The 12,967-nt window shown below is 47.5% G+C and overlaps 1 protein-coding gene across 2 annotated transcripts in view; it reads left to right on the top strand.

The window, feature by feature from the left end:
• The first annotated feature begins 613 nt into the window (after positions 1–613).
• The window catches only part of ADRA1B (adrenoceptor alpha 1B), a 56,596-nt gene continuing 44,242 nt past the window's right edge, over positions 614–12,967 (top strand). Inside the window, exons 1-2 of one of the 2 annotated variants that reach the window (XM_016954140.4) lie at positions 775–2,147; positions 9,789–9,896. In XM_016954140.4, coding sequence (XP_016809629.4) covers positions 1,199–2,147; positions 9,789–9,896 — 1,057 coding nt within the window. In that variant the 5' untranslated portion in view covers positions 775–1,198. Of the gene's footprint in view, positions 2,148–9,788; positions 9,897–12,967 lie in introns of both variants that reach the window. The other variant, XM_016954141.4, reaches the window with a different exon arrangement.

The raw sequence follows: 12,967 nt of genomic DNA on the forward strand, positions 1-12,967 counted from the left end.
ACATTTCAAATCCACTCCACAAACACCCCACTGCATTTCCCCCTCCTTACTTTATTTTCAGCCTAACACCTGTCATCACATTACACACCTCATCATTTGCTTATTTAGTATACTGTCTGTCTTCTGCCGGGAGAAGCTACGCTCCTAGAGGGCAGGAGTCCGTCTATTTTGTTCAGTTGCTATGTTCACAGCGCCCAGAGCCAGGGCAGAGAGTGGAGACTCAGTAACAATCGGCTGAATAAATGAGTGAATGCCTGAGCGAATGAAAGGATGAAGAGAAGCCAGATTTTACTGGGGCCAAAGAGTTTGCACGGGGCGAGGGGAGCCAGATGAAGGATGAGGGCTGGCCTCAGATCCGACTCAAGTCCCTCCCACCTGCCCAATCCTAGAATTCTCTTTCCCTGTTTTAGGTGCTGGACAAGTTGCATATCCCGTTAAATCCGGGGCCCACTCCGGGAGCCCCCTATTAAAGGTAAGCAGCCCCCAACCCACCTTTGACACGGAAGAGTGACTAGCGGGGAAAATAACGCCAGCGGGCCGCCTAGGGGTGGGTGACCCGCGATCTCCACGCCCAGGTCCCGCCCTCGTGGCCCCTGCCCCCGCCCCGCCCCCCGCAGAGGGCGCGCCCTGGGAGCGGCGGGGGACGCGGCTGGCTTCCCGGCTTGCCGGGGTGGCGGCGTCGGGGCTGCGGGCGCCTCGGCTGGACCCGCATTGCCCCCTAGTGCCGCGCGGAGTCAGGGCGCCGGGCTCCCCCGCCTGATGTCACCGCCGTGCAGTCAGCCCAGAGGCGGCTCATTGAAAGCAGACCCTCCTCGGCGCTCGCTGGGCGGAGGACGCGCCGCGGTCCGCAGACCCGAGCGAGCTGGGCACCGCCGGGCGCCCCCGGCCCTGCCGCCCCCTCCTCCCCGCCGCTCCCCCGCGAGCCCGGCCAGGCGCGCCTGACGTGGACCATTAAACTTGGAGCTGCCGCCTCGTCCCCTCTCCTCCTCCTCCTCCCTCTGACAGGCGAGCGAGCGGCTCGGTGCAGGCAGGAGACGTGCTGCCGGGCTGGACTGCCCGGGGGAGATGACTCCTCGCCAGGAGGGCGCCTCTGGGAAGAAGACCACGGGGGAAGCAAAGTTTCAGGGCAGCTGAGGAGCCTTCGCCGCAGCCCTTCCGAGCCCAATCATCCCCCTGGCTATGGAGGGCGGACTCTAAGATGAATCCCGACCTGGACACCGGCCACAACACATCAGCACCTGCCCACTGGGGAGAGTTGAAAAATGCCAACTTCACTGGCCCCAACCAGACCTCGAGCAACTCCACACTGCCCCAGCTGGACATCACCAGGGCCATCTCTGTGGGCCTGGTGCTGGGCGCCTTCATCCTCTTTGCCATCGTGGGCAACATCCTAGTCATCTTGTCTGTGGCCTGCAACCGGCACCTGCGGACGCCCACCAACTACTTCATTGTCAACCTGGCCATGGCCGACCTGCTGTTGAGCTTCACCGTCCTGCCCTTCTCAGCGGCCCTAGAGGTGCTCGGCTACTGGGTGCTGGGGCGGATCTTCTGTGACATCTGGGCAGCCGTGGATGTCCTGTGCTGCACAGCGTCCATTCTGAGCCTGTGCGCCATCTCCATCGATCGCTACATCGGGGTGCGCTACTCTCTGCAGTATCCCACGCTGGTCACCCGGAGGAAGGCCATCTTGGCGCTGCTCAGTGTCTGGGTCTTGTCCACCGTCATCTCCATCGGGCCTCTCCTAGGATGGAAGGAGCCGGCACCTAACGATGACAAGGAGTGCGGGGTCACCGAAGAACCCTTCTATGCCCTCTTCTCCTCTCTGGGCTCCTTCTACATCCCTCTGGCGGTCATTCTAGTCATGTACTGCCGTGTCTATATAGTGGCCAAGAGAACCACCAAGAACCTAGAGGCAGGAGTCATGAAGGAGATGTCCAACTCCAAGGAGCTGACCCTGAGGATCCATTCCAAGAACTTTCACGAGGACACCCTTAGCAGTACCAAGGCCAAGGGCCACAACCCCAGGAGTTCCATAGCTGTCAAACTTTTTAAGTTCTCCAGGGAAAAGAAAGCAGCTAAGACGTTGGGCATTGTGGTCGGTATGTTCATCTTGTGCTGGCTACCCTTCTTCATCGCTCTACCGCTTGGTAAGTTGGGGACTAGCAGGAGGGGGACTGGGCATTTTTGGACCTTGGGTTTACTGATGAGCTTACTCTAAAGTTTTTTGTGGGTTTTGTTTCTTATGCAGTCTGTGCGTGTTCGGAGATTGAATAATATTGTTTGTTCTGCAAAGGGTTTGCAGATTGGGGAGCTGGCTAAAAACCAACTCAGGTGTTAGTAGAACACGCTAAGGTACTAGCTTCTGGAAATAGAACCAGGGAAGGAAAATCTGGTATGGGGAATGACTCACTCAACAGCCTCGGTTTAATAATTAAAAAGGATATTCACTGGGCTTGAATATCACACCGGCGTTATTTCAGTAGTAATGATGTGTCGGCTAAGGCAGCGTCACTAATGCAGCATACAAAATAGTTTGTAGTTACTGCAGACGCGGCATTTGGGAAGCAGGGAGGCAGCTCGTACACAGAAAGGCAGCATTCATTCAGCATTTCCAGGGCTAGAGCAGAAGCCACGCTTCTCAAGAGCTTTGCAGAGGCTGCATTCTCTCCCTCCCCTCTTCACTGACAGCTATCACCCAGATATACTACGTTCATTATCCGTTAATAAGAGCATTTTACAGCCACACAGCCCCAACCAGCCTTTAAGTTATTGAAAGCTTGAGATGTGAAAGAGAAGATGACTAGAGGGTCACACATTTTTAGTTTTTACCCAAAAATGTTTCTAACTCTGGTGATTTATGGAATGCCCAGAATCAAATTATAGTTGTCCCTCATCTCAGCTGACAGACACCAAATCCTGGTAAGATGGAATTCAGTTGCGTCCTCCCCCTCTTATGAAAACATGTTCGTCTTCTTTTTGTTTGGTGGTCCTACTAACTGAATTGTTCAAAAGGCTACCTGATGTTTTCTAAGGAAGAAGCCAAGGTCTGGTTAGCAGGTAAACCTAAAGGGGGGCATCTGTCACATGCTGTCCACATGGCCTGGGGATCCCTTGTCCTTCCTCTGAGGCACTGATCTGCTTTGATTCCTTCTCCTATCCCTGGAGGACACTACAGAAAATGAATGGAGGGAGGTTATCATGACACAGTCATGTGCCATGATATCAGGAGAGGTAACAGCTGCTATATGCCTCGGACCACATATGCCTGCAATCACACCGGAGTCTCAGGTCAGACCCAAATATAACCAAATCCCTCAAACAGCTATAAATTCTGAAGGCACACTGCTTTCAAGAGAAAAATGCAAACAGAAAGGAAGCAAACAGATATCGAGTTTCCATTTAAAAAGAAAGAAAAAGATTTTCAAAAGCCGTCTAACCTTTTCTCCATGTCATCTTTTCTAAAGCAGGCCTGCAGGCTAATGCCTTTCAGAAATATTTTCAATGGTTAGTGTTAAGCAGAAAGGGTTTGAAAAAGTTCTACTCCCCAGGCGTGATCACATACCATTGCAGGGAAGCTTGCTTTTCTTTCCCAAGGTCTCAGGGTTCTTTTGCAGGCTTGTTCGGTTTACAATGGATGACAGTTCACACTGCATTGGGTCATTACAAAGATCATGGTTGTACATGGAGCTGATGGAGGTGATGTGGCCTCTTATTAGCCATATGACCTTGGCCAAATGACCACTCCTGTATGAGCCTCAGTTTCTTCATCTACAAAACAGGGCTGATTAATATTTGCTCCATGGAGTTTGCATTAATGTATAGGAAGGACTTAGCACAGTATCTGGTGTATAGCAGATGCTCAATGAAAGTTAGCTATGAGCAGTACAAACCAAACCCCAATCTCCCCTTCGGTATAACTGTGTCTTTTCTCCTTCTCTACACATTTGCCAATCCCACACCTGTTACTAAAGTCTTGGAAGAGAATTGAGTCTTTCTTCCTTTGCCCCTGGCCTCCAGCCTGCAGAGGCTGTGACCAGAGCATGCTCAGGAAGGAGAAGGCCTCAGCAGGATGCAGGAATGGATCAAAGGTGCAGGCTTTGGCTTTTAGGGGCAGGGGAAATAGCTCCAAACAGGTAAGGAGGCTTCCAGCATATTCAAATGCGAAGAACACGGCTCTGGTGATCAGGAGCAACAGAGTTCCCATTTGAGCTTTGCCATCAATTAGCTCTGTGGCTCTAGGCTTGCTGCTTTGCTTCTCTAGGCTTCAGGCCTCACACCTGGAGAACGAGGAGGTTGAATTAGATTAAGGGATCTCAAACTTTGAGAACTATCAGAATCACTTGTGAAACTTAATAAACAATGGTAGCTGCCTGGGCCGAACCCCCAGCAAATAGGATTCAGTAAGTCAGAAGGATACCAGGAATCTGTAGGTATAATCAGCCCACCAGGTGATTCTGAAGAGGTAGTCCACAGACCAGGCTTTGAGAATCACTGGCCAGAAAATTTCTCAGTTTCCTTCAGGCCCAGCTCCCTGGAAGCCAGGGTTTTAAATGCTGCCAATCTCAGACCTTTCCCAGCCACATCGTAGTGTGAGATGATGTGGCTTCTCTCTGGGTCTTGCTCTTCAAGTCATCAAGCCCACCCTCAGTTTCTTCTTACTCACATTACCCCCATTGTCTCTCTCCTTTCTGTCTGTGCCTTTCTGAGACTTTGTCCCCCTAGCATCTCAGGTCCTGAGCTTCCACACAATAAAAGGTGAGAGGTTCTTGCCACCTTGATGCTATCTTGTTTCTCTTCTCCTTGCGATGAAAACTTTCCGACTATCATGCGACGATCTCCCAGAGATCTTCCAGTGATTTGTCCCTGAGCCGACCCCATCAACATCCTTCTTCCCTGAAAACCTAACAGATAATGTGGGGAATGTGGACTCTAGGACTTGAGTTTGAGATGGGCTTCAAAAAGTACTCAAGAGCTTCAAACAAAGAAGGTACTTAATTACTGTTTTCCTAATGATTCAGGAAGAGCATTCCAGCAAAATAGAGACATGAGTTTCTACTTCCTCTGAGTTGAAATAACACCCAAGCAAAAGCAGCATGATATAGAACAATAACTTCTTTGGAATCTGAAGAAGGTTCCAAATTCTAAATTTTCCGTGAAAACTTTTTCACTCATAAGGGGAGGAAGCAGATGTGGGGGAGGACTGTGTTTGGCAAAGGGAGAAGTGCAGGTAGGAGCAACTTCCAATCGGTGATAGACTTTCAGGTGCCAGGATGGCACAAGATTTCCATAGCTGTGTTTGTTTTCTCCGTGGGAGAGAAGGGTTGGGATCTCTCCTGGGAAAGAGGGAAAATAGCTGTGCCCCCTACAGGATCCTGTTCAGGGGCCCCATTTGTTTTCCTTCATCTCTTATTTTTTATTTCTGGGAGCAGGGTTGGGCTGCCTGCAGAGCAGGGCCTCTTGTCTCCTCCTGAGTTCTCCCCACCTGGGACACCCTCTCCAACGTCCTCCCCACCCTTTCCCTGTGGCCTCAGACCAAGTTGGACCAGGGACCAGTGCTCACTTACTCAGGAGCAGGAATGGACTCCACCAAACAAGGACCTCTTTATTTGGCCCCTGGAATCAGGCCAGGGAGGGACAGGAAATAATTGGAATAGAATATAGCAGTATTTCTTACTCCATGAGCCATTTGCAAGATGTCAGAGAATCTTCAGCTGCCCAGCATTAGAATGAAGACTAACTTCCAGCCCACCTAGAGAAGGCCTTGTCAGGGTCTCAAGAAGTGGCTGAGCTATTGAGGATGTGCGTTGCAGCAGTGGGGGAAATTGGGGGATGCAGAGCCGGTAGCAGGAAGTGCTCGGCAGCCAACCAGTAGCTGGGCTTAGTGAGTTGTTTAGAAAACACTGGAACCTTGCCTTGCTCCAAATCTTTCTTCTGTCTTTTAAAATGCTGGAAGGCACCAGGAAGCCATTATTGAACTAACTGCTTTCCCCTCCAAATAAATGAAGGTCAATTTCAAAGAAACAGTTTTGTTCTCCATAGTATTGGAACAAAATAGAAATCCCTCTCTCCATTGATTTGATCCTCCAGCCCTTTCATTCAAATGGGGGCTGACGAATTTCTACCTTCCACAAGCACAAGGTTCTCAGAGATGACTCAAGACAGAGCCACCCCGACAAACACACATTAATCTTCCAGCTCTGAGATTTCAAAACACAGGGATTTGAGTTGCCCACAAATAAATCAGTTGGTTTGAGTACTTGGCAAGGGGGAAGTTTTTACACACGGGAATCCTTCCTGGAAGAGGGAAATCCTACTAAAGTAAAACCCATTTGACCATGTATTAAATCACTAATAAGGACTTCCTAAAGCATCTACTACATGCCAGGCACTGTACCAGACACTGGGTTATCAAGCCAAAAACAAACATGGCCCCTGATTGAAGAAGGCTTACAGCCTGGTGAGATTGTATTTGTTATTGGATACATACCATGTACCAGACATTCTGCTAGGCCTCCTACAGACGTTATCTCATTAATCCTCACAGCTACTCTAACAGGCAAAAGTAACTGCTCCCTTTTTATGGATGAATATACTGAAGCTCAGAGAGGTAAAACTTCTTGTCCAAGGTCACACATCAAATAAGTGATAGGGCCAAAAGTTGAATCCAAGTCCGTCAGAACAGACCCATACCTGTTCCAGTACACCAAGGAAATGTCTGGCCCTTTTGCTGTCTGATAGCAACCTGTTTTCATAGCACATGTACTCCAGGAAACCCAGAACCACCCTGTCAAGAACTAGTAATGATGCTTCTGTTGCAAAATCTGCCTTTCTTCCACTGCCTGCTCACTTCTGAAAAAATAACCAACCTATGACATATCAGGGCAGGTCATCCATGTTCTAGCTCAGGGCTCGATGTTCTCCTGTACTGTGTATGACAAGGGTCTCTCAGGATTGGGCATTTTGTCAGCCACCCCAACCAAAAGAAAAAGTGGGAGGGACCTTGCCCTTCTAGTGATGTGGGTTCACATCTTTAATCATTCATCCATTCACTGGATAAATATGTATCTATTCAGTGGGTACTGTGTCCAGGCATTATACTGACGATATAATGGTGAGCGAAATACTTAATATTTCATAGAATTTGGCTCTAGTAGGGAACACAGAGATGTTGAAAAACACACATGCACAAACAAACATGAACATAAACTGCAACAAGTGACTTGAAGAAAAGGAGTGTGATGCTGCTAGAATTCTAAAACAGGGGTTAGTACATCACAGGTCCCTGAGGCAGTGACATTTAAGTGGAACCCTCAACGGTATGGAGAAGCTAATTCAGTGAAGGGGGCTGATAGAGGAAGAAAAGTGTGGGCAGGAGGAGGGGCACACTTGAAAGTCCTGAGGCCAGAGAGAGTGGAGAACTAACAGAGCCCAGAGAATTAGAAGGGAGGCAGGTGCGTGTCAAGGCCAGAGGCATGGGCAGAGGCCGGGCCATGCAAGGGCTTTTAGGCCACATTAAGGACTTTAGATTTTTATCTTAAGTGCGTTGGCCACTACAGCAGGGTTCGAAGCAGATGAAAGATACTGTCTGAATCATGTCTTTTAAAAGTGACTGCAGCCACTGTGTGGAGCATACACTTCAGACGAGACAGGTAGGAGGCTTTGCAGTGGCAGTGAGAGATGATGATGACCTAGACTAGGCAGGGGCAGTGGAGGTGGAGAAGCAGACAGCTTCAAGACCTGGGGATGGGTTGGTGACGGCATAAGAGAGTCCGCAAGAGAGGAAATGTGTTCAGAATAACCCTGGGGTTTCTAAGTAGATGGAGGTACCATTTGTTGAGAAGGGGAACAGAGTGGGAAGGGGGAGCCTGAACACAGCAAACAAGATACCTCCCAAGATTTTCCTCTGAATACATCATGCTAGGAACAATCTGCCAGACACTCTCATAAGTCAAGTAGACAGAATGTCCAACCCAAAAGCCAGGGGCTGTGAGCAACAGCAAATCTAGCTGCTCATCAGAAACATCTGGAGGAGGGGGCTGTTTTTAAAAGAATAGATCCTTGGACCCCATTGTAGATCTCTTGCATCAGAGTCTCTCCTTGTAGTGCCAAGAATCTTAATTTTAACAAGTTTCCCAGGTGACTCTTATGCAGCCAGCACCGCACAAGTCCTCCCTATGCCTAGAAACCCCTGGAAAGCTTTGCAGAGCAAGCATCGTCATCCCTGTCTTTACAGTGAGGGAACTAGAGTTCAGAGAGGTTCAGTACCTTGCCCAAGATCACACAGTTAGTAAACGGTAGAGTCTATCAAACACCACATTTGGCACTCAATAAACATTCATTATATTATTCCTATTGTTAGTACACTTCTTCTCCAACATTTATCTGAGATCTGGCACCCAGAGATTTTACTGGCTTATGACGAATCAGAAAGTTAGGAAAATGCTGTGTTCTTTTAAAAACTAAATGTATTTCATGTAAATGATTGTCTTTTTCTTCTAAAGACTGTCTTTTCTATTTGGGGACACTGAAATAGCACTTCTTTGATGGAACGATGGTAATTAGTGGCAATAGTGTGTGAATGTCTCTGTGCGTGTGTATGTGTGTGTTGATATCCTACTTGGCAAAATTAAAAGTTAGTACCCTATGTCAATCCCTTTCAGAAATTTTTTTCAAACTTTACTGAGTCTCCTAAAGTCTTGGAATCACAGAAGACACCATGGCGGCTAGACACAACAAATATTTGTGAGGAAAACGGGAGGGAGGAAGGAAAGAAGTGACGGCAAGAAAGAAGGAAGGAGGGCTGGGTGAATGAGTTAGCCTCAGCTTTGATGTGAGATTCGGAGATCTGGGGCAGAGGGGCAGGGAGGGGAAGAATGATGTGTGAAGAGCTATGCCTGTCAGGTCTGACAGGATGACGGGGCCAGTCCTGGTGGCACCCACCCCTGCTGGAGCAAAACGGCTCACAGAAATGCCAGCAGGTGCGTGTGTAGCTGCAGTGCCATCACGGATGCATCTATTAAGATATGTTATGCAGGAAATGCCTTTACCTGAGTGTGTGTGTGGCTAGTAAAAATAACTGATGTCTGCCGGGCAGCACTGGAAGTTGCTTTCTGCCATATCTGCAGAATGTTTCTGCAGTCACTGTGCTTCCTAACCACATTTGATAATAGTAATACTAATAGCTACCATTTATTAGGTCTCATCGAGTGCCAGGCTTACTGTGCTCTCCATGCTGGCAAGGGGTTCTTTCTCTGTATTCCCTCATTTATACCTGTCCACAGGATTGTGAAGTGGGCACTGGTATTGTCCTCATTTTACAGATGAGGAAACAGAAGCTCAGAGAGATTGAGTGATTTGCCTCAGTTTACCCAGCTGATCAATGACAGAACATGGACTCTAATGCAGGCAGTCAGATGGGTTCATCATTGGAGCTCTCCTAGAGGTGGGGCTCTGAGCCAGATTTAAGAAAGTGCAGGAAGGAAACTGGGGAAGCCAGAGTTTATTCTAGAAGGAGGAAAGAAAAAGCATGTGGCTGCCCGTCATTCAGCAACCAAGAGGCACCATATCCTGGTGAGACCATAAAGAAGATAAAAATAATTGGGTCGTTCCTCTAGGAAGATAAGTCAAAATTTCTCTCGTATAATTGATGCTTTAGAAGACTTTTTTCAGCTTCACAACTTATTATTGGTAATGTCACATACAGTTTTCAGATTTTTATCAAATTTGGAGAAACACATAAAATTTAGAGGACTTTTTTACAGTTTAGTTTCTGGCTGCATACATTTCAGACCCGGATTCACCACCACCCACCCACCTATGTGTGGTGCCAGCACCATGGGGACACTCTTCCATCATGAATCTGCCTCTGGTCCTGCCTCTTGATGCCACAAGATCAGGTGAGTTGGCATCGTGGGCAAGAGAGTATTTCTAGAAGCTGTTTTTTCACTTTGGAGTTACTGTGGCTAGTGGTGACCTAGCTATACAGAAAGAAAAGACTGTAAACCACATACGTATATTCAACAGAACCCACACAAAATCTGTCTTAACTCAACTCTTAGCTGGTTCCCAAAAACATCCATGGCCCCTATATTACCACCTGCATACGGAGAAATAGGAATAATATTTAAATAAGGGGAATAACCAATTGCATTAATAAACCTTACTTCTGAAAACTTTGTGTGGCCATGGTGGGGGCATTGCAGGGCCCCTGCTCAGGTCGTGTAGGGTCCCATGAAGAGGGAAGCCCTAAGGCTACTCTCCTCAGGGCTCTCTCCAGCAACCTCGTGACTGCTCTTTCTCCTCTACCTACTGTGGACGTCTAAGCAGTGACCAACTCTCTGCCGAACACGGGTGCTCACACAAGCTGAATGAATGAATGAATGAGTAGTACGGAGCCTAGCAGAAGAATTAAGAGTGCACTCAATTGAAGTAAAATTATTTGCCACTTCCCAAATACACTTTGCATTTTCTTTTTTGTGTGTGCATTTGTTCCCTCTCCCACCAGTGTGTTTCTCATACCCTCTGAATATCCAGTTCCTGCTCGTCTGTAAACATGCGATTCTGCTGACACCTTTCTCGCGAAGTCTTCCTGGATCCCACCCTTTTCCCCATCAGTAATCACTCCCTTTATCCCTGGTTTATGGTGCTTGTCATGTTTCTCTCTGGGGATAAAGATGGATGTGCACAACTTTTGCAGCACTGCCAGGCTGCAAACCTTTGCAGGGTCCAAGTTCGAATTGTCTTCTTGTCCTTCGTGCCGAGGGATGTGTACATAGTAAACTCAATAAAAATAGCAATGACCAATAGGATTCATACAGCGTGTACCAGACTTCTTCTAGTATTTGAACCTCCCACGGCCCACCAGATAGGTATTCATGCTCTGCCCATTTTATAAATAAGGAAATGGGGCCGGCCATGGTGGCTCAAACCTGTAATCCCAGCACTTTGGGAGGCCGAGGCGGGCGGATCACTTGAGGTCGGGAGTTCGAGACCAGGCTGGCCAACATGGTGAAACCCTGTCTCTACTAAAAACACAAAAATTAGCCGGGCGTGGTAGCGGGCACGTGTAATCCCAGCTACTTGGGAGGCTGAGGGAGGAGAATCACTTGAACCTGGGAGGTGGAGGTTACAGTGAGCCAAGATTGCACCACTGCACTTCAGCCTGGCAGACAGAGCAAAACTCTGTCTCAAAAATATTAAATTAAATTAAATTAATAAGTAAACAAATAAGGAAATGGGCTCAGGGGGGTTAAGTGGCTTGTCTCATTCCTCAAAACTACCACAAGTTCATTAAAAAGAGACTGTCATAGACTGGTATTCTAAAACCAAAGTGCCAATCTGGGCCTGGTCATGAAGCCAGTGAAGCGAGATTGGCTAGGTCAAGACCCGTGTGGACACAAGGTAGGATCTTGAAAATGGATGGCCTCTTCATTCTTTATCAAAAGGCTGCCGTTCCACCTGCCTCTGGGGGAGATTGTCCCATTGCCAATTGGCCCTTACATTCCCTCACCCTCTAGCCATGGTCACCTGCCTCTCACCTCTGAGAGGGATATGGTCAGAGTTGATCCCTGCAGAAGCAGGAAAAGAGGAAACTATTCCAGTGACTTTATAGCAGAGCCAGATAGAGACCTCTAAAGGCCTAAGGTATTGAAAAGGGAATAATAAAATTATAAATTAAAACATGCACACACACACACACACACGTATGCATAGAGCCCTAAAAAAAAGGTAAGGAAGGCCAACAATATTCTGATTCTTTCCATGGAGGTAACTTTGATTTCTTTAATATCAGATTATTTCACCAAAAATACAGGTGCCCCAGCTTTGCGAATGCTCTGAAGACACACTGGGTCTTTCTGTTGGGTAATACATCACTGTTTTCTAATAGGGTGACCATATGTCCCATTTCACTGAGATGGTCTCCTTTTATGCCTATTATCAAAGCATAATTATAATTATTATAATAACCCTTTCTTATTTTCAAAAGTGTCTCAATTTGAACAATAAAAATGTCTCCCTGTTTTAAAACCTGGAATAAGGGTGTTTATAGTGCAGACATCAAATAGTACACCAGTTTCACACCAGAGCCTGAGATGGGGAGGAAAGAGAAACTGGCACTAACAGCCTCAACAGTCCAGGGAAAGATTCATGATGAGAGAGCAAAGCCATCATCCGTTTAAAAAGGAAAAATGTGACTTACTATGTGTGTATTTTGTGGGAAGCAGGAGTTTTGCAAATGTGGGCTTGAAATTTTTAAATAAAGTGTTCATTTATTTTACTTGCCGTGATGACATGAGTGAGTGGCTGAGCTGAGATTTGAATCTATGGCTGGCCAGCCCTAAATACTTAGGGAATAAATGATTAAATGAAGGAATGGATCAATTTCAGCACAAGCTAAAAGGTGCCATCTGAATGATGGGTGTCTCCAGAATGCAGAGGAGACAGAAAGAAGAGTGGGCTGAAATAAGATTTGGGGGAGGAAAAGGAAAGTGAGCTGTGTTTTAAGGACTTGTAAGGCTGGAATCAGTGCAGGGGGAGGGCCATCTTCACCCCACCCATCATCACCCCTCCTGGCATGACAGCACCATGAGTCAGCTCAGGATACAGTAGAATCTGTCCACATTGGCAGGCTCTGCTCTTACGACTCTATTGACAGCACACTCCTGGCCACACTCACCCGCAGCTCATCTGACCACCCTTTGAACACTCAAGTGCCCCTCTCTGGTGCGAGCACAGGAATTGTGCTATAAAAGTTGCACCAACGAGCAGTTCAGTTTAAAATGTTCAGAAACAGAATGTTCTAGCACATGTAAGTGGCCCATTCCTCCTAGAGCCCCATTTAACTTTTTCCAAGTGTGTCTGCCTACAGTGTCTTGCTCCCCGCTAAGCTTTCTCTCTCCTGTTGGGATGAATTTGGGGCTTGGTTTTGCACAAGAATTTTTTGAAATTCTTCAAGACAGAGTTTCCT

Source organism: Pan troglodytes, chromosome 4, assembly GCF_028858775.2.
Source record: "Pan troglodytes isolate AG18354 chromosome 4, NHGRI_mPanTro3-v2.0_pri, whole genome shotgun sequence".
Taxonomy (NCBI): Eukaryota; Metazoa; Chordata; class Mammalia; order Primates; family Hominidae; genus Pan; species Pan troglodytes.